Source organism: Syngnathoides biaculeatus, chromosome 12 (genome assembly GCF_019802595.1).
Source record: "Syngnathoides biaculeatus isolate LvHL_M chromosome 12, ASM1980259v1, whole genome shotgun sequence".
Classification (NCBI taxonomy): Eukaryota; Metazoa; Chordata; class Actinopteri; order Syngnathiformes; family Syngnathidae; genus Syngnathoides; species Syngnathoides biaculeatus.
In genome coordinates, this window is record NC_084651.1 from 19,689,961 (window position 1) to 19,708,977 (window position 19,017).

Below are 19,017 nucleotides of genomic sequence, written 5' to 3' on the forward strand. Positions count from 1 at the left end.
ATGTATTTTTGAATACTTGGCGTTTATTGTAGTTTGTCTTTTGCATTGTCACCCTTACAGTGTTTGACGATGGTGACGAGAAGACCTTAAGGCGTTCCTCTCTCTGCCTTAAAGGCGCCCGCCATTTTGCAGAGAGCGAGGCAAGTAACACTGTTTTGCATCTTTTGACAAAGTATCAACCATCTTAGGCCATTAAACTTGTGTGTAATACTCTGGATTGTAATACAGAAATAGGTTAAAACAATTTTCAGTACGATGATGATTCAATAACAATGGGTTCGCACTATGCAATGTCTTTGCCTTTTTCAGGACAGTAATGTTTAATGTTGCTTTTATCACTGTGATTACTGCTAGCCCTAAATAGCTACCGCTTCCCATTGCATTGCAGCTTTTGCATCAATTTGTGGAATGTGGCAGCCATTTTATGCAAAAACAAAGATACTTCAAGCACAGAACTAATAATGTTTTGTGTTGCGAGGAAAAAAACAAAGTTCTGAGCCCTGTGCAGCAAAGTCAAGACTGTCCATAAACTGACAGTAATATGTGTTCTGGGGTAATTTTTGTAAAAAAAAAAAAAAAAAAAAAGTCCATTTACTATATTGTTTGTAAATGGGTCATCCCTAAACTGAGGTTTCACATTGTAGAACAAATGAAATGTATCGGGACAGAGAGTTTTTTTGATTTTGTACAGTCAATATCGAACTGAAGTATAGAGTTTTAATTTGACATTTCACAACAATTACAGCATTTATGCTTTATGAAATACAGCCATGTTATTCAGAGCGCCTTCATTTACAGTATATGGACAATTGTATTTTGACGTAATTGTAAACACATTTTCAAGATACTGGAATACTTAAATCCTTTGCAGTCCGTAACTGCAAAACACAACTGTAAAGTCTGTATATATGTCTGTTATGTCACCCTCCACATCCATAGTTGACGCGATGGCGCTTCTCATCACTAGTTCTCATCTTAGAATTGTCCCGAGTCCCAATTTTGTGTTTTGAAGTTAAGAATAGTGCGCAAAACTGAGCAATGAACATCTTTGTGCAATGGCAAAATTTCACATGGCATATTCAGTTATCACTTTGCCTAGTATTTTAAATGTAATTGTTTTATATTTGTTTTTATTCTAATATTTACTGTAATTATGACTTGATGTGTTTCTGACGGTAACTGGATTAGTGTAGGTTAGTGGCTACAGTGCTCGTTACAACTTTCATACAAATTTTGTTGATGACTCCCCCATAGAGACGGAACTCTGTCATAAACCAAGGTCCTGAACTGGCCATCAAATCCTGGAGAGAACAACTGTGTTTCAGTCTGACTAGTTAGCAATAATGCCACGCAAGAGTACTGACTGTGTCTCTTTACTGTGGTTTCCTTTGCAGACGCTTGACAGACTCCCTCTCACCAATCCTGAGCACTTTGGCACACCAGTCATCGGCAAAAAGGGTAACAGGGGCCGCCGATCCAACCCAATGTGAGTATCGTCCACTCCTCCTTAGTTTACATCATGGAAGTGTCAATCATTCCGACTGTGATAGAGGTCTGTGGGGCAGATGGAAACGAGCGATGTTGCCTGCCAAGCCACATTCTTCAGAAAGCGGCGTCCCCATTCAATCCGCCGTAATAGTGAAGGCTTGCTCTTATTTCCAATTCTTCCTAAAAAGCTCCTGAGGCTTAGAGCAAGAAACCCCACTCAGTTTTGGGTGGGTGTGTTATGTTCTGATATGTTCACTCCAGACTGCAGTTTTCATGTGGGAATAGAAACTGCTTCAGGGTTTTGGCAACGGACATCACTGCGATTATAAAGAGGACACTCTACTTAATAATCTCATCGTGACACCATTGCTAATGGCATTGATGCAATGTTGACTTGGGAGAGTCCCAGCTGCACTTTAGCACCTCATGCTTGTCTTTCTCTACGCAAAAATCATTTTATGAGCATTAACAATGCTACCTGAAAATAGATTACTTACAAAACCAGAAAAACATTTAATAGCTTTAAGACATCATCTTGGAGGACGTGGCACACAGTCAACACGTGTCCACCATCTATTTTGATTTTTGTTTCAGATATGGGCGATGATTATTTTCTACATCACATATAAACAGATGGCAACTGAAGCCTATGCTTTCTGTCACAGAAGAGATGGCTATTGCTGGCAAAAAAGTAGTCTGACTATTGGTATGATCAACTGATTAAACAGTTTGAAACGGTCACCTGCTCGCAGAAATCCTACCACAGAACAGTCCTGAAGTGACTTGCTTGTGGATTGTAATTGAATATCCTTTCATCCACATGTGCAAAATATGCCATGTTGTGGTGTCATTATTCAGTACAACTAAATGGGTGAACTGGTTTAATTTCTGTTTTCTAAATAATCCTTCAATTGTTTTAAGATGTATTAAATTTAGGATAAGCATTGACAATCAGAATAACAGCTCGAGAGCTCATATTGGACCTTGAAAGAACACCCAGTAGTGCTTATGATTTAAAAAGCTTGTATTGAATACATTTCTCAATGAATATGACAATTTTCTGATTTAAAAAAAATACACTTTAGTGTCCCTCAAAGAGGCCCCGTAGCTCAGTGGTTAGAGCAATGGTTTGGTAAACCAGGGGTTGTGGGTTTGTATCCCACTGGGGCCTCCACTCCCTGAGAAGGGTTGCGTCAGGAAGGGTATCCGTTGTAAAAATTGTGCCAAACATATATATGTGTTCATCTGAGATGATACGCTGTGGCGACGCCTAAAGAAACACACACACTTTTAGTGTCCCTCAAGGGCAGGTGGGTCACACTGTAGTTTTCAGGCAAGAGGCCAAGTACAACCTCAACTGGTTGCCAGTTAATCCCAGGGCAGATATGAACAATGATGAAAAATTGTTTTCAATGTGAGAAAAGGTTAGGTTCACAGAATGTGTTTGATTTGTGAGCACCACTGTAAATTTAAATTCTAAAGTCATCACAATAGGAACAATTTGTTGAACAGCACACGTTCTTTTAAGCAACGTGTGCTGATCCTTATTCCTCTCCAGGGAGCACATTGCTCCCTGGAGAGGAATAATGATTCAAGCAATTCAGAAAAGCATTCTCGTCAAGCAAGATAACCATAAAGAAATTAATGATGGTCGTCATTTGTATTTAAAAAAAACAATATTTCACAAATTCTGCTTGGGTATATAAACAAATAATTGTACATAAATGCGGTCAAATGTAGCCCTGTCATAATGGAATGAATGTGTAGGCTATGCCTTTTTCATAACCTCAAAGTGGCATAGTTAGAATGAAAGTGTGCGGTCAAATGTAGCCCTGTCATAATGGAATTAATGTGTAGGCTAAGCCTTTTTCATAACCTCGAAATGGCAAAGTTAAAATGAAAGTGTATGACTTTTTCATGACCTCCAGGAGGCTGTGGCGTATTGGAATGAAAGTGTACAGCTTTCTCATAACCTCTAGATGGCAGCATTCATTTATAAATTGTAAATGTCTTTTTCATTTGCTCCAGTAGTGCAGTGTAGTGTGCACTATTGACTTTTGACTTTTTTTCAGGGGGGGGTGATTCGCATTACACACAATAAATTATTTTGAGTTTAATAGCCTCATTATAGTATTATAGATACACAACAAATCGCTGGATAACTATTTTTTAAATCAGAAGTCAAGAATAATAGTTTTTTTTCCAACTATTGTTCAAGTTACTATGAAAAGTGGTTTGCCAAGAAAAAAAAGTTTGCAATATCTCGAAGTTAGTATTTTTTATATGAGCCATTCTCCTGAATTCATGATCCAAAATCCAGAGTTGGAAACACAATTTTATAAGTTGTTTTTTTTCCAAAAACCTTGTCCATACTGTAGGTTTATTGCACCATATTTCCATGGTACATAGGTGCAATCAAATTTCATAAATTGTCTGCTTGTTCTTGAAATGTTTTTCCGCTCCTGAAATGTGTCACTAGCGTAACACAGCAACAGTGTGTCCATACACCTTCTAAAGAATGATTTTAGTCATTTATTATGAAAGGTTTTACAACAAAATCAACTCATCATTTTTGTAGATTGAATCACACTAATCAAAGAGATCTCAGCGTTAATTAGTTATTATTTTGTTTTTAACTTGTAGCATGAAATTAATTTGTTTGAACAAAAATACAAATGTGAACACATATATAATCAAATTACAACATAACAAGTCTCCTTTGTATTGTTTTTTAAATTTGTTTTGCAGTAAATGATGGCATATATAACCTTAATTAGGAAAGGTTTTTCATCTCATTTGTTGGGGTGGATTCATTTAGTGATCACTATACCACCCACACCAATGGAGTATTTTTTTACGCAAGGGCTAAATATTGGTTAAAGGTCACTGTAATCCATTTTATGCTGTTTGTTTAACAATTATGTTGCTAGGCAACTAATGAATAACCAGTGAGGTCGACTGCAGATCATTACCCCACAAGTGACGTTTCTAAATTTATGAGCATATATTCAGAAAAAATAAAATTAAGGAAACCTGTGAATGACATCTCCAGCTCTTATACTAAAATGATGAGTTGCTGGTTGTTGTAAATTACAATTCTCAACATAAATTAGTAGACCCTGATTGATTTGTTACGAACCTAGCATTCTCTTTCAAAATCAGTATTTTCTGAGCTATACTATAAGTAAAAAAAATACTCAAATATGAGTATATATATATACAAATCCATAATCTCATCAAACCTCACATTAGTTATTGTGGATAAACAATTGTATGTTTTCTAACAAAGTAATTGTTGCAATGTTAAGAAAACAAGTTCACTCGCCATCCCAATGATTTTTGTTTTTGTTTTGATTTTTAGATTTTAAAAAATCTAATTGAAACTGATTCATCCACAGCTAATTTAAAAATCACTATCATGGAAAGTTTGAAAATTGTTCTCATGTTCCCTGACAATTTGATAAGATTTTCTTTTTCTTTTGCTCTCATGTACTCATTTGTGCTGAGTACTGTATAGTATATATTATTAGCCCTAATAGGAGATTACAGTATTTACTACTCCACAGGGTGTCAGGCTATCCTTAAGATGTCACTGTTAGCTAAACTTCCATTGCATTAATATTCATCACATGAGAAGTATATCATTCTTTATCTATAGTGTGCATTCCCTTCATTGAGTAGCAAGTGTTTTGTGTATGGATTTTGATTATGTAGTTTTGGAGGACCAGTTATAACAGCAGCAGCCAGGCACATTCACTGGTCTTAAGTCATGCCAGACTGTCTACACGCGCGTGTGCGTGTGTGAGTATCTTGTGTGTATACATAGATTAGCAGAGCAGACCTAGTGAGGCATAACGAAAGGTTGGAGGATCTGTTTACTTGGTGTTGCTGCCTGTATGATCACATTTAGAGGCATATCAGGGATGAATGAGCTGGCTCATCTATACAGAAACACTAATAGCAGAACAGTCAGGAGTTACGTTCCACTAAATACTGTGAAAGGCTTGACTGCAAAGTTTGAGGACCTCTATTATAATCAATGAAGAAGAAATGGTTTTCATTGCATCATCGCTCTTTGTTACATAAAACTACGTAGAGGTAATTGATTTCTATGGAAAAAAAGAGGAGTTGATAATGTGAAGCAGTTTTTTTTTTTTTTGCTATAAAAAGTAGTACATGTCAGACAGCACAGTGAACTGTTGATTAACATATCTGCCTCACATTTCTAATTTCTGGTGTTCGAACCTCATGTCTGGCTATGCCATGTGGAGTTTGCATGTTCTCCTTCTGCCTTCATGGTTTTTTTTTCCAGGCACTCTAGTTTCCTTCCACATCCCGAAAAGATTACAGTAATTGAATTTGCCCAGAGGTGTGAATGTAGGTGCAAATCATTGTTTGCATTTGCTCTGCGATTGGCTGGCGACCAGTTCAGGGTGTACTCCGCTTCCTGCCAGATGATAGACGGGATAGACTCCAGCACTCCTGTGACCCTTGTGAGGATAAGCGGCTCAGAAAATGGATGACTGGATGTATTTTTATCGTTCTCAAACTCCCCAATTACCAAAGTGATGTCCGAAGAGGAGTGTAGCTTGTATCCGGGTTGGAGCGCTCCAAGCTGGGCTTCAGTGTGGCGGGCACCCATGCTATGTTGTCTCGTGCTATCAATGTTCTCGATCTACTGCTGGTGGTACAGACTCTCATAACAGCAGGGGAGAATCCATGAAATATAACCCAGATTTTGCTCACATGGCCTTGTAAGCTGCGTACTCTGAGTTTGTATCCCACTGACTAACGCTAACAGGTGCTAACCTGTTTACAGTTGCTAGTCGGCAGTTTGAAGCTATTTCGTTATGACGACTCCCACACAGTGGTGCTCACACACCTTTTCGAAAAACAGGCATTTATTGGATGACTGTCAAATTCTTGCATACCGGCCTTTAAGACACCCTAAGACTGGAGCGCTGTCATAATTGTTTTTAAATTATTATTAATTTGTTTTGTTATCTCCGGTAAAAAAAAAAAAAAAAATGGTACTGTGCTGCTTTTAACATCAAAATACCTCAGTAAAGTACTGGTTTTGTACTTTGTTTTGTTTTTACTTGGTGCAACCCTAGGTGGAGAATGCTTAACATATCTGAATTTAGAAAATTGTGATTTCTGTCAAAATGATACGAACATTTCTACATAGCAAGAAACAACATATACACGTTATTTGCTTTAATAGCCCACAGAAAGTAACGTAGCGGGCTGGATCTGCCCTCTCTCTCCCTCCCCAACCCCAGGCCAGGAGTTTGATACCTGAGCTCTAGATTGTGAGAATATGAGCGTGAATAGTTGTCTGTATGTCTGCTTTGATTGGTTGGTGACCAGTCCAGAGTTTACAGGACATCTTTGTGACAGTGTAAGCTAAGTCACAATTTCTAACAGCATTGAATACGTTTGTGGCACTTGCACTTCTTATTTCCTACTATTTTTTTTATTATTACCAGTGCATTTTTCCCCCTACTTATTTCAAATTTTAAAAAAATCCCACTGAAGTAAGGAAAAGAAAATTTGTTAAGATGGCATTGTCTACTTATTTAAAATAAAAACAAATTCCCAGCAGAATAAGAATAAAAATACTCCCTTGGCAGTTTTTTATTACCTTTTTCAAGTTAAAATTAGTTTGAAAGAAGTGAAAATTGTCCAGAAACAAATTATGTTTTTAGTTGATACGTTTTACTTTAAGTGTAATCAGATTAGTTTTGAGACTTTTGAGTAAGTTTTTGCAGTGGATGCATTTAGTTTTATCTATTTGGCATCTTTTTCTGGTCACTGATGGTGCAGTGGTACACTTGCGTGACTTTGGTGCAGGCAGCATGGGTTCAGTTCCCTCTCAGTGACAGTGTTTCTATCACCATTTTAGGGTGTAGTCCACCTTTCACCCAAAGTTGACTGGGAAATGCTCCAGTGCTCCATGACACAAACCAGGTTAAAGTGGTGTTGAAAATGAATGGGCATATTCTTCTCAACTGATTAAGAAGTTATCACTGTGTTTTTGTTTTACTTTCACAAATAACTTACACACTCACATACGCAGACACAGATTCACACTCAAATATGCAGGAAAGCGAGTTCTTTCAGACGGCTGGTCGTCTTAAAGGTGTTAAATTGTGCAGTTTATGCAAATACTGCAGCAGTGATATAAAGGACATCTGTCACGTCCCATCGGAACGAGAGGTAGGACCCAAATGCAGGAACTCGGAAGACGCAAGGTAGTTCAAGAAGAGACAAGTTTATTGTATGCCGACGTCGGGGATCGAGCAGGCAGTCCGGTGCAGCAGCGGTTGTTGGGGCGTCGGGCGAAGAGAGCAGATGAGTGGGCAGGCAGTAGTCGGTACACGGGGAAACAATCAACGCAGGCAGAAGTGTCAAGGAATCAGGCTTACGAGGTTGGTCGGAGAACGGACGGAGGTCGGTACACACAGGAATACGAGAGTGCTGGAACGGGACATAAAGCTCAACGAACTGGCGGCTGACCAGTTGTCACTGGGTCCTAAATATACAGGGGATGATCAGCCCGCATGAGGCACAGGTGTGTGCCTCCCAATTAGCGCACCCGCACAGCTTGTGCTGGAGCGGCAGGATCATGACAGTACCCCCCCTCAAAGGCACGGCTCCCAGACGTGCCTTAACGAAAAAAAAAACCACACAATTAACACAGGCAGGGGTGGGTGGAAGAGGGTCCGGAGGAGAGCACGCCCCCCCCCCCTGAAACCCAGACTGGTGACCATCCAGGCCACCAAACACGAGGCGTCCGGGTGGACAGGTCAGGAGGACGACCCGGACGCCAAGCACCAGGGTCCCCACGGGGCGATTCGGGCGGACGACCTCTATGAGGAACCAAACGGCGAGGCAGGAACCAGAACGAGGCAGGCAACTGCTCTGGATGAAAACCTCCCACGCCGTGGTTGCGAGACGACCAGTGATTTCTCGCCAACGAGGCCAGGTCCTGAAGCGGCTGGGCGAACTCAGGAGTGAAGAAGATGATTGAGAGCAGGACCAGAGCCATGACCGCCACCCCGAAGTCTCTCCAGCTCCTGGGTGGCTCCACAGAACTCCCCAGCTCCTGCTGGACAGGGACGTGAGAAGGCGGCGGCGAGGCCAGTACCGCCCCCTCCTGGACAGCGACGTGAGAAGGCGGCGGCGGCGCCAGTACCGCCCCCTCCTGGTCAGCAACTTGAGAAGGCGGCGGCGGCGCCATCGCCGCCCCCTCCTGGTCAGCAACTTGAGAAGGCGGCGGCATCGCCGCCCCCTCCTGGTCAGCAACTTGAGAAGGCGGCGCCATCGCCGCCCCCTCCTGGTCAGCAACTTGAGAAGGCGGCGCCATCGCCGCCCCCTCCTGGTCAGCAACGTGAGAAGGCGGCGCCATCGCCGCCCCCTCCTGGTCAGCAACGTGAGAAGGCGGCGCCATCGCCGCCCCCTCCTGGTCAGCAACGTGAGAAGGCGGCGCCATCGCCGCCCCCTCCTGGTCAGCACGTGAGAAGGCGGCGCCATCGCCCCCCTCCTGGTCAGCACGTGAGAAGGCGGCGCCATCGCCGCCCCCTCCTGGTCAGCAACGTGAGAAGGCGGCGCCATCGCCCCCCCTCCTGGTCAGCAACGTGAGAAGGCGGCGCCATCGCCGCCCCCTCCTGGTCAGCAACTTGAGAAGGCGGCGCCATCGCCGCCCCCTCCTGGTCAGCAACGTGAGAAGGCGGCGCCATCGCCGCCCCCTCCTGGTCAGCAACGTGAGAAGGCGGCGCCATCGCCGCCCCCTCCTGGTCAGCAACGTGAGAAGGCGGCGCCATCGCCGCCCCCTCCTGGTCAGCAACGTGAGAAGGCGGCGCCATCGCCGCCCCCTCCTGGTCAGCAACGTGAGAAGGCGGCGCCATCGCCGCCCCCTCCTGGTCAGCAACGTGAGAAGGCGGCGCCATCGCCGCCCCCTCCTGGTCAGCAACGTGAGAAGGCGGCGCCATCGCCGCCCCCTCCTGGTCAGCAACGTGAGAAGGCGGCGCCATCGCCGCCCCCTCCTGGTCAGCAACTTGAGAAGGCGGCGCCATCGCCGCCCCCTCCTGGTCAGCAACTTGAGAAGGCGGCGCCATCGCCGCCCCCTCCTGGACAGGAACGTGAGAAGACGGCGCCATCGCCGCCCCCTCCTGGTCAGCAACGTGAGAAGGCGGCGCCATCGCCGCCCCCTCCTGGTCAGCAACGTGAGAAGGCGGCGCCAGTACCGCCCCCTCCTGGTCAGCAACGTGAGAAGGCGGCAGCAGCATCACCAACTCCACCTCCTCCTGGACGGGAGCGTGAGGCGGCTGGGGAACTGTCGCCACCTCCTGGACAGGAACGTGCAGGAACGGGTAGCGGCCACGGGCCGGTCGCCGACAGAGCAGGAACAGGGAGTGTCCGCGGACCGGTCGCCACTACCACTCCAGAGCACGGACGAGAAGCGGCTGTGGAGACGTCGCCACCTCCTGGACAGCAACGTGAGGCGGCGTCGGGTCGGTCCCCACTGCCACGTGAGCTTGCACTGCATCTGTTGAAACGGCAACGTGGGCGTGGCGCGGTGGCGAATCCGTTTCCAAGGCAACGTGAACCTGAGTAGGCGGAGAGTCGGTCGAAACTGACACGTGGGCGTGTCTCGGGAGCGGGTCAGTTCCGACTGCCGCGTGAACTCTGCTCGGAACAGCCAAAACTCCGATGTGCACTTGAAGTGGCGAGTCCGTTCCCACTGCAGCGTTCACTTGAGATGACGAGTCCGTTCCCACTGTGGCGTGCACTTGGCAAGGGGGCGGATCGGTTTCCACGGCAACGTGAACCTGAGTTGGCAGCGAGTCCGTCGCCGTTGCGACGTCAGCGTAGCTCGGCTGGTTCGCCAATCTTTGCCGGACCTGGACCGTGAGAGCCGCCAATTCTGCGCTCTGCCGCTCAATCTCCGCCCGCAGTTCGCGGCGGAACGCCTCGTGATTTGGCGGCACCTCCTCCCTCTGGGCTGGAAGCCTCGCCACCAGCTGCGGGTCTGCCGGTCTCACAGTTGCCGGCGAAGAGTGGGAGGACGGTGTCTTCGTTGCCGCGCAGCGAGAGACACCAGGGAGCGCCCGGCCGGGGCGTCTCCTCTGGCCGCCACGCGGAGGTCCCGGGTAGATGGCCAAGCGGGTTCCCTCGTACCGATAGGTGCACTTGGATCTAGCGGGCGAAGTCGCTCGGGTGCTGGAAACGCGGGAAGACGGGGCAAACTGACTGGGATCAAAAGCCGGGCAAAGAGACTCAAAATCAAAGTCGTCGGAGTCGTACTCAGGCAGCCGGGCATACAAATCACGGTCCTCCTCATATTCCGAAAAGTCAGAGTCCAGAAGAATATGAGGAGCCGGGCGGGTCGTGTTCGGGACGTATTCATACCTCGCTGGCGGAGCGTAAGACACGGAAGTGGAGGACATCAGGGAGCCTACCTGGATTGGGCAGGCTTGGTCCTCCGACAGACGGTCTACTTTGCGTCGGTCCCGGCGACGCCGGGTCTTTCCTGCTGGGTCCTGTGAGGGCCAGTTCGTTCTGTCACGTCCCATCGGAACGAGAGGTAGGACCCAAATGCAGGAACTCGGAAGACGCAAGGTAGTTCAAGAAGAGACAAGTTTATTGTATGCCGACGTCGGGGATCGAGCAGGCAGTCCGGTGCAGCAGCGGTTGTTGGGGCGTCGGGCGAAGAGAGCAGATGAGTGGGCAGGCAGTAGTCGGTACACGGGGAAACAATCAACGCAGGCAGAAGTGTCAAGGAATCAGGCTTACGAGGTTGGTCGGAGAACGGACGGAGGTCGGTACACACAGGTTCAGTCAGGAATACGAGAGTGCTGGAACGGGACATAAAGCTCAACGAACTGGCGGCTGACCAGTTGTCACTGGGTCCTAAATATACGGGGGATGATCAGCCCGCATGAGGCACAGGTGTGTGCCTCCCAATTAGCGCACCCGCACAGCTTGTGCTGGAGCGGCAGGATCATGACACATCGCTGGAATTTGTAAAACAAAACATTTCTTCTGTATAACTCTAAAACTTAATGAAAATCATTGTATATGCACACATCTACCCTATACTTAAAAAAAATTGTATAGCCCATTTACGTAGCTTCTTTTTGTCCCACAGCCAAGAGGAAGACTCTTCTTCATCCTCTAGTGAAGAAGAGGAGAGTGATCAACGACAGAATGAAGATCTGTTTGGTAAAGTGGTCTGTGTGGAAGGAGTGGCCATGGGGGATAAAAAGAAAACCACGTGGTATCCTGCATTGGTGAGCTCATACTGCCTCTCTCTTAGCTGTCTTCTGCTCTATCACTGGACAATCTTTCATCAGGCCAATTAATTTTTTTGCCTTGAAAGCATGCCACATATGATTTTATTTTTATGCTATCCCAAATCAAGGCCATCTTTTGCACTTTGAAGTTGCAGTATATGTAGTTTCCTCCCAAAAAGAAAATCAACTTTGTTAGTCCTGCATTTTTTTACTTTTATGCAAAAATACTACAGCACAAGTGATGGAATTCTGTTGTTACCAACATTTCCTTTGCTCTTACATTTAACTTTTGGTTAGTTTTAGCGAACAGTGAATTGGTGACAGGCCTTCTTTCTTTATGGAAGGGTTCCAAGTTGAAGTGAGAGAATGGGAGAGTCTAGCAAAAGCTGCCCCTTTAACTGTTGTCAGCAGAGCCCCGCCTATTGTGTTTGCTGCTGGTACTGAGCTCTGTGCTGCCTCCTTGTGACAGCCTAGGGAAGTATACTGTACTTTGTTCTCATAATCCAAGTAACCATACAGGACCTGTGGCGAAAGTACACTGGTAAATGGTATTTACAACAGGAGGTAAATAATGTGTAATAAGGAAACATAAGAGCGATGTGATGTGCATTTGCACGCTGGCTATGTAACACAGTGAAGAAAAAGAGACACTAACCTGATAAATATTTTATTAAAAAACAAATATTATGCTACTCTGTATCTCTGTGTGATGTTGTTGTGAATGGTGGGAGCAGCAGCATGCAGGCACAAATGACTCAGAAATCATATCTCCATAAAAGCAGTGCAGCCTCCCTTGAGTTCGACTCTTACGGTGGAACAACTCCCACTGCCACATGCTGCGAGCGGCACATAACATTTTTACCACACTCTGCATCTGGATCGCTTACCTGTTTTGGTCTCATAGACAGCATAATTTTGGAATCCTTCAGCATGACCTACACACACCTCTTCATTATACTGTGGCGACCCCAGGTTCTTTCACTTCTTTATCTCTAGTCCAACCACACGCACATACACACGGAGTGTCATACACTGTCTGCTCGCTCATCTGAACTCTGGATTGTCTCTTGTTTCTGCATACTCAGGTCACCTCCCCCGACTGCCACGATGACATCACAATAAAGAAGGAAAGCTTATTCGTCCGCTCTTTCAAAGACGGAAAATTGTGAGTCTGAATTATTGATGATGTTATAGTGATTATTTGAGTAGTAGAATATTTTAATGCTGTAGTGATATGTTTGGCTCATTTGAATCCAACATGAATATTGATAATTAATTTTTTTGATGCTGATTAAATCCTCCCTCTTATATTAATGGAGTGTGCATGCTTCAGCAAATGCACTGCTTTGAGCACCAGGCAAATAGATCTTTGGGAGCAGCTTGAGGACAAACAAACTCTCCAATCATTACTCTGAGTATATTATGCGAATAGCTTTGAGAATAGCCTGGCTACTTTGTCGTATACTCAATGTGTTTAGATGTGGTGGCAGATGCAATTACTGTCTTGTTGACGAGTTTGTGTCTACTCTGGAAAATGAATTAAGATGCCCCTGGGTAATATTCTTGAATCTTACAAAAATGGGTTAGGGTTTACACTCTGGTGTTTGCTCACCGCGACTTAACTTGAATTCCATTGTTCAGAAAGCAGGCAGGTCTCCTTATCTCAGGGTTTACATCAGTAACCCACAATACACCTACTGTGTAATTTATCAGCAAATAATTATAGCACAGAAAATGTGAAAAGACCTCTTATCGCGTGTCTTGCGGTTAATAGTCAGGTGAAGGGTAGAGCCGATTAGAGGGAAGATAAATCACAGATGAAATGCCGTTTTTATTCTTGTCAGGTATTATTACCCTGCACACACAGTAGCTGTTGTACTTACTCTCACTATTAGATTTTACCCCGTGAAATCAGTGCAGTGTATCAAGTGCTGGATTCCAGAAATAATAGTGTCAGTTGACAGAAAGTGTATCTCTGTATTAATGAGATCTTCAAGGGTTGTATCCTTCAAATCTGCCTACTTTAATGTGGAAGGAAGAACAACATAAAAGAGGTGATCATGAATGTTATGCTCCTTATTACCATTGAGCACAGCTTTTGAGCTGTCAGGCACATGTCTTTGTTTTGTCATGATGACATCTTGATTTGCTCAGGTTTTTTGTTCCTCGTTGTTTGTTTGTTTTGGTGTGCAGAGAACCATTTGTTAAACCAAGCAAAACATTGGCACCTGTTGATGCACCCCACACTTCCTTTATAAGAAACTACTATCATAAGATGCAGTTGATAAGAGTAAGAATCCACCGATTCACCCAATATTTCAACTTTTTTTTTTAACTGCGTAATCATATACACAAGCCCCTTCTTATCTATTGTTTGAGAGTGGTGCTAACTGAGTGTCGTCTGTATGCACTGTTTGCTGATGACAGTTTACATGCATAATCCTGATGACCCCATCAATGCAGCTCATTGGTCAATGTGTGAAACTACTTCCTTTGAGAGTTTGTGACCGTTGTCGATAAACATACCTTTCTGAAACAAACGCTTTTGAAGGTGTTTGTAGGGAAAGCCAGGTCACACAAGCAGAGCGCAGATGGGGAGGGTCACAGAGTGGTTATTCTAAGTTTGTCACAACACCTTCACAACTGTGGAAGTAAGCCTTATTCCCTTTGTTTGGCAGGCTAATTTACTGTGCTAGTTAAGTTGACAAAAAAGCCATTGACTTGGCCAATTGCAATAGCATGATCTTCTTTGTGTTTTAACAAGCTGTAAATTTTTTATATGTAGTGTATCACTGTTCTTCTTGTGCAAAGCATCTTAGATTTTTAGTTGCTGGTCTCAGTCATGCATCTGCTAATCAGCATCACTTTTTTGCAGTTATATGGTGCTACGGAAGGATGTTCGAGAAATCGACACAAATTGTCCCCCGAAGGCAGATGCAGCGCTGAAGCCAGGTGAGTTTAATTTCGGTGTACTATACTCAAGAGGAGGTCGTAAGTCAAAAACTTTGGTGTGGTGATGTGTTTTTGCACATTAGCAGCAGATGTTCAGTGTGGGTTGTAGATTAAGTGTGTTTTTTTTTCAATGCTCCCAAGATTTTTCATTATCACCATTATTTCTGATGCTGTGGGGCCTATATATTATAGAGTAAGTTTGTGTCCTGGTAGTTGCATCACATCTGTGGTATCGCTTTACTTTATAAAAGTGTAAAACGAGCATCAGCCAATGTTGTTTGATGCTGCTTAATGCCACTTGTGACCTGTGGCAGAATTATTCCACGATGCAAATTGATGACTTTATTAATGCTGCACTTTTTGTGGTTTAATAAGCCACAACACTAGTGAAATAAAGTAAAATTGAGGCTGAGAAAATGCTTCATTTTGTTCACATTTCATTTGCTGATAAAAAGAACAATCCACGAATTCATGTGTGTGTTGAACAGCGCTGGATGCAGCCTTGGAGTTCCAGCAGCAGTTAGTCATCCCTGGCACCTGGAAGACTGAAGTGAAAGAGGAAAGCTCAGGCAGTGAGGTGGAGGATGATGATGAAGAGGAGGAACAAGAAGAAGATGCCAGTGGGGAAGAAGAAGAGGTAAAACCTGAGTCACGGTCATACTTGTTTCTTCACAGACTTTAAGTGAAATCAGTCTCAAACAGTCTGGTCTCCTGGCTTTAGGAGGAAGTGGAACCCTATCCCGAAGAGAGGGAGAACTTTCTTCAGCAGCTCTACAAGTTTATGGAAGACAGAAGTAAGCTCATATTAAAAGAATGTAACAAGGCCAGGGACATTCAAAATAGCACAAATTTATATTAACTTATTTGTGTTCCTAGAACCCCTGATTCATTGTCACATGTTGAAACACTCTTTTTGATTAGAATATGAAACACTTCTACGTGTGTGTGTGTGTGTGTGTGTGTGTGTGTGTGTGTGTGTGTGTGTGTGTGTGTGTGTGTGTATATATATATATATATATATATATATATATATATATATGTGGCAGCACGGTGGAGCACCTGGAAAGCATGGGCCTCACAGTTCTGAGGACCCGGGTTCGATCCCAGCCCTCCCTGTGTGGAGTTTGCATTTTCTCCCTGTGCTTGCGTGAGTTTTTTTCTGGGCACTTTGGTTTCCTCCCACAGCCCAAAAACATGCAACATTAATTGGACACTCTAAGTTGCCTCTAGGTGTGATTATGAACGCAGCTGTTTGTCTCGGTGTGCCCTACGATTGGCTGGATGTACGGATTAGAGACGGTGGCACTGAAGAAACAACGGGAAGCAGAACTGGAGGTAGCAGAAATGAAGAAGCTGAGGTTCTTACTTGGTGTGAACAGGTTGGATAGGATTAGAAACTAGCTCATTAGGGGGACAGCCAAAGTTGGATGTTTTGGAAACAAGGTTAGAGAGAGCAGACTTAGATGGTTTGGACATGTTCAGAAGCGAGTATGTTGGTAGAAGGGTGCTGAGGATGGAGCTGCCAGGCAAAAGAATGAGAGGAAGACCAAAGAAAAGGTTGCTGGATGTTGTGAGGGACGACACGAGGACAGTGAGCGTGAGAGAGGAAGATCCACGAGATAGGCTTAGTTGGAAAAACATGACACGCTGTGGCGACCCATAACGGGATAAGCCGAAAGTGAAAGAAGAACAAGCCCTGCGATTGACTGGCAAACAGTTCAGGGTGTACCCTGCCTCCTGCCCGTTGACAGCTGGCATAGGCAGAAGGCAGGGTACAACCTGCACTGGTTGCCAGCCAGTCACAGTAGTGTAGATCAAGACAGTCTGTTTCTGTGTTTCCATTCATGATAAATCTTAGGGGTGCTCAATGTGTTGATAAAGGCAGTTTTGGTCGATCGTGTGACGGTGTGACAAAAAAAAAAAAAAAAAAAACGTCAGCCTATCATCCATCTCGTCGCTTGATACTGGTGTGGCAGATACGTCGATAAATCACGAGAGCCTGGCTTCTTGAAAAGTAGATCCTGTGGTAAAAACGTCTGGGATCCCCGCTGTAGAGATACTTAAACTGTTTGCTACACTGTATCTGTGTGATCAAACATTTTTGACGATGGTAGACATAAAAACAAAAAAAGGAACAGGCTTTGTTGCGAAAATGATACAGGCGTGGCATGCCAAGGTGAAGCCAAGCATTCCTGAACTTATCTCTGTAATACAACACAAAAAGCTATAAAGATTGTCAACAGCTATCTATTCACTTACTGTAAATTTTTGAGTGAAATGCATGATTTTTTTTTTTTCATTGAATACAGTCGTTTTCTATGCAATTTTTTTATTTTTTTGCACTGGTATAATATACACCTGTTTTGAATTTTTAATTGTATTTTTTCAATTATGAAGTATTTGCAAGATTCTAATCTCCGTTTCATAGTCAAGATTGTTGAAAAAGTTATTTTTAATTAACTCATCAATTTATTGAATCTAACTGGACTTTTTGACAAATTTCAATCAGGTTTATGAACTTATCACAGGACAGGATCTGCTCTTATCAAAGTGCTAAATGAAATAAGATTGAATACTAACTCAGGAAAGGTGTCAACTTAGGTCTTGTTGGATTTCAGTGCGGCTTTTGATACCACTAAACAAGTTGGAAATGTGGGTAGGACTAAATGGAACGTTCCTTAGATGGTTCAGGTCCTACCTCGAGGAAAGGAGCTACTTTGTAACCATTAGAAGTGCTCAGTCTCAAATGGCAATGACGTATGGGATCCCTCATGGGTCAATTCATGGACCCCTCCTGTTCAGCTTGTATATGCTACCCTTGGGTCATTTTTTCCATAACTTTAGTTTTGACCATCGTAGCTAAGCAGATAGCACACATTTATATGTAGAAGTGTCTCCAGAAGACTTTAGTTCCATTGAGATGTTGTGCCACAGTCTAAAGCCAATAAATAGCTAGATGAGTCAAAATTTCCTTCAACTAAACCACAACAAAACTGAGATAAATGTTTTTGGTAAGAAAGAAAAAATGATTGTTGTTTGTAGATATGTAGAGTCACTATCTTTAAAAAGCAAAGACCAAGTCCAAAATCTTGGTGTTCTGATAGATTCTGACCAGATTTTCAACAGTCATATAAAATCAATAACTACAACTGCCTTTCACCACCTGAAGAACATATCTAGAGTGAAGGCTTGTATGTGTCAAGCAGACCAGGAGAAGCTCATCCATGCTTTTATCTCAAGTAGATTTGACTATTGTAATAATCTTCTGACTGGGCTCCTCAAAAAGAGTATTAAACAGGTGCAGCTCGTTCAGAATGCTGCAGTTCGGTTTGTGACCACAATAAACCAGTCAGAGCATATAACTCCAGTTCTAAAGTCTTTACACTGCTTCCAGTCATCTTTGGAATAGATTTCAAAGTTCTGATACTGGTCTATAAATCACAAAATGGTTTAGGTCCTGAATACATGAAAGAAATGCTAATAGAATACAAACCCAATAGGGCTCTGAGATTGACTGACTCAGATCGAATAATGGAGTGCAGTCCAAAGCAAACATGGTGAATCAGCATTTCGCTACTATACTGCAAAAAAATTGGAATAAGTTGCCAACAGAGGTGATATCAATCCAAAGTGTGAGTATTTTCAAATATTGATTAAAAATTCTTCTTTTTTCTTATGTGTTCTAGAGTACTTCCACTTTTTAGTGATATTTCTAACAATAAAAGCTGTTTTAATTGTACTCTTTCAATTTTTTTTGTTTATGTATTTAAATGCTTTTAATCAAATAAACCACATTGAAATGCTTTGTGTATCTAATGCACTATACAAATACTTTTGCTTTGCTTTGCATTCTTTGAATGAGTGTGTGCAACCTGCAGGGTTTAGTACTTCCAACAAAGTTAAGAACCACTGCTCTAGTGTTCCTTCACAATGTGATCTGTCCTTTAAATCTGCTCCCAGGAACGCCCATCAACAAGCGGCCAGTTCTGGGTTACCGGAATCTCAACCTGTTCAAGCTCTATAGGCTAGTCAACAAACTGGGAGGCTTTGACAATGTGAGGGCCACAGTGACTTTTTATTGTAGTTGGATCTCGATAAATGTTCTCTTGTGGGCTAAATCCAGATATACCCTCTGAACGCTTTAATTTTACACAGATTGAAAGTGGCGCCGTTTGGAAGCAAATCTACCAGAACCTTGGAATCCCAGTGCTCAATTCAGCTGCTGGCTACAACGTCAAATGCGCTTACCGCAAGTATGTACAAGTGCGGCATCCATGAC

General features: G+C 43.7%; 2 protein-coding genes across 4 annotated transcripts in view; one reads left to right on the forward strand and one right to left on the reverse strand.

The window, feature by feature from the left end:
- Positions 1 to 19,017, forward strand: part of arid4b (AT-rich interaction domain 4B) — a 64,117-nt gene that overhangs the window by 32,742 nt on the left and 12,358 nt on the right. For all 3 annotated transcript variants that reach the window (XM_061837943.1, XM_061837944.1, XM_061837945.1), the window contains exons 6-14: positions 61 to 140; positions 1,395 to 1,486; positions 11,642 to 11,783; positions 12,872 to 12,951; positions 14,662 to 14,738; positions 15,227 to 15,375; positions 15,460 to 15,532; positions 18,699 to 18,793; positions 18,894 to 18,991. In XM_061837943.1, coding sequence (XP_061693927.1) covers positions 61 to 140; positions 1,395 to 1,486; positions 11,642 to 11,783; positions 12,872 to 12,951; positions 14,662 to 14,738; positions 15,227 to 15,375; positions 15,460 to 15,532; positions 18,699 to 18,793; positions 18,894 to 18,991 — 886 coding nt within the window. The remainder of the gene's footprint in view (positions 1 to 60; positions 141 to 1,394; positions 1,487 to 11,641; positions 11,784 to 12,871; positions 12,952 to 14,661; positions 14,739 to 15,226; positions 15,376 to 15,459; positions 15,533 to 18,698; positions 18,794 to 18,893; positions 18,992 to 19,017) is intronic.
- LOC133510182 (uncharacterized) lies at positions 9,880 to 12,823 on the reverse strand. The gene is made up of 2 exons (XM_061837947.1): positions 12,674 to 12,823; positions 9,880 to 11,348 (listed from the first exon to the last, which is right to left on the reverse strand). Exon 2 carries the CDS (start codon positions 11,064 to 11,066, stop codon positions 9,927 to 9,929), a length of 1,140 nt encoding a protein of 379 aa, XP_061693931.1. The 5' UTR covers positions 11,067 to 11,348; positions 12,674 to 12,823; the 3' UTR covers positions 9,880 to 9,926.